Genomic DNA, 1,764 nt, shown 5'->3' on the forward strand with positions numbered 1-1,764 from the left:
CATCCCGGGAGGCTGCAAACATGGCTCCCAATGTTACACAACCCCCGCCTCTCTCGCCGCCGGCCACACGCACACGCGCTCCCTCAGGGAAAAGACCCCGGCGGGCGAGCAGCTCAAACTTGGCTTCCCCCAACCCTATCGCCCTGCCCGGGCGGCCACGGGGGCCCGCGGGCGCCAAAGAGTTAATCCCCGCGCGCTCGCTCCCCCCTCCGCGCCCGCCCGAGCCCGCGAGCTGCGCCCGTCCCCGAGCCGGGCTGGGAAACCCACGGCCCCAGCCCCGCAGGTGGCCACCATTACATGCAAGTCATCGGGGGGGAGAGGGCCCCCGAAGGGGCTCTGCTTACAGCCGCCGGCGTCCGGTTCCTCAGCTCCAGGTGGATCCTTCTCTCCATGTTTCCCTCTTCCCCCCTCTTCAAACTTAACTTTCCGCGGCGGAGGCGGAGGGGGGAGAGGCGTCCCGGCCTGAGCAGCGAGGGCCGTCGGAAGGGGTCTGCTCGCGGCGGAGGCCGGCGGCGCGGTCCGGGGCGACGTGCGGCGAGCGGGCGGGAGGGCGAGCGGAGCCCCTAGAGCCAAGTTACTCGCGGGAGCGGAGAGAAACCATGGAGGGAAAAGGGGGCTGGAGCGCAGCGCTGGTCTCACTACCGCCGCCCCCGGCCGCGGCCCCGCACTGCGTTTAAACCGGCGACGCGGCGCGGGCGGATGCTCGGCTCCACTGGGCCCCGCGCGGCGGCGCCGCTCGGGTCGGCCGCCGCGGCTGCACCAAGCACGGGGCGGGGAGACGCGCGGCGGGAGGGGCGGCGGATGGGGAGAAAGGCGCAGCCCCGGGGCCTGGAGCGCTTTCCTCCCGTCCCGGGAGTGCACGTGGGCACGGCTGATGCAAGACCCGGCTCGGCGGTCCTCGCCGCGGGCCTGAGACCCCCCGGGCCGCGCCTCGCCGCGCCGGGAGGCGGGAGTCCGGCCCGCGCTTGGAAGTTTGCACGCGAGCCGGGGGAGCTTTACAGGTTGGCTGCGCGGCTCCATCCGCGGAGGCGCGCCACAAAAGAGGGAGAAGGGGACAGCTCGGAACGGGGGCTTTGGGGTTCACCCTCGCTCCCCTAGTCTGGGCCCACAGCCCGAACCCCGCTGTCTCCTTGGCGAGGTGGTGTCAGCAGGACTGCGGGGGACTCCCGACGGGGCGGCACCGCGGCCTGGCCGAGTTGGCCGGCTGGGGACGCCGCAGGAGGAGCCGCGCGGAGCATGGCCCTGGGTTTTGTGACATTTAAATGGCAGCTAGCGCGCGGGTGGGGGGGGGTACTTAGCATTCCCAATGGCGGCTCGGAATTTTCCCTAAGACACTTATCTCCCTTACTCCTTGGAGCACCCCTCCTGAGGTGTGTAAATTCTTGACAGCCTCCGTTTGGGGGACACTTGGCAGGCAGCCTTTGCAATGGTCTGGTCACCCGTCGGACTCAGGTTAGAGCGGCTTGACGTGCGCTGCAGGCCACGGGGAGGACCCTGCACTCGGTTTAAAATGTAGATCGTGTCAAGTGGGGTACCACCTTGATTCTAGGATGGGCAAGAGGCACTGAAGAACGAGTTTTAAGAGAAAAACTTAAAATGCTCTATATTAACCTAAGATTTTCTGGAAGTGGAAAAGCGAAAAACCCGTTTTACTTAATTTAGTGACAGAATCCAAACTTGGTTTCCAATCCCTTACGTACCAGTTTTTAACCGTCATAAGGGAATTAGAATTTCAAAGCAAAAGACAGTTGAGAACTTCCCAGT

The 1,764-nt window shown here is 65.9% G+C and overlaps 1 protein-coding gene across 1 annotated transcript in view; it reads right to left on the minus strand.

The window, feature by feature from the left end:
- ANP32B (acidic nuclear phosphoprotein 32 family member B) overlaps nucleotides 1-392 on the minus strand; it is a 21,887-nt gene extending 21,495 nt beyond the window's left edge. Inside the window, exon 1 of the mRNA XM_007958353.1 lies at nucleotides 345-392. Within this exon, the coding sequence (XP_007956544.1) occupies nucleotides 345-392 (48 nt within the window). The remainder of the gene's footprint in view (nucleotides 1-344) is intronic.
- Between the last annotated feature and the right edge of the window lie 1,372 nt (nucleotides 393-1,764).

This window comes from Orycteropus afer, unplaced genomic scaffold (genome assembly GCF_000298275.1).
Source record: "Orycteropus afer afer isolate SDZICR_OR568_19922 unplaced genomic scaffold, OryAfe1.0 scaffold00943, whole genome shotgun sequence".
NCBI classification, from domain to species: domain Eukaryota; kingdom Metazoa; phylum Chordata; class Mammalia; order Tubulidentata; family Orycteropodidae; genus Orycteropus; species Orycteropus afer.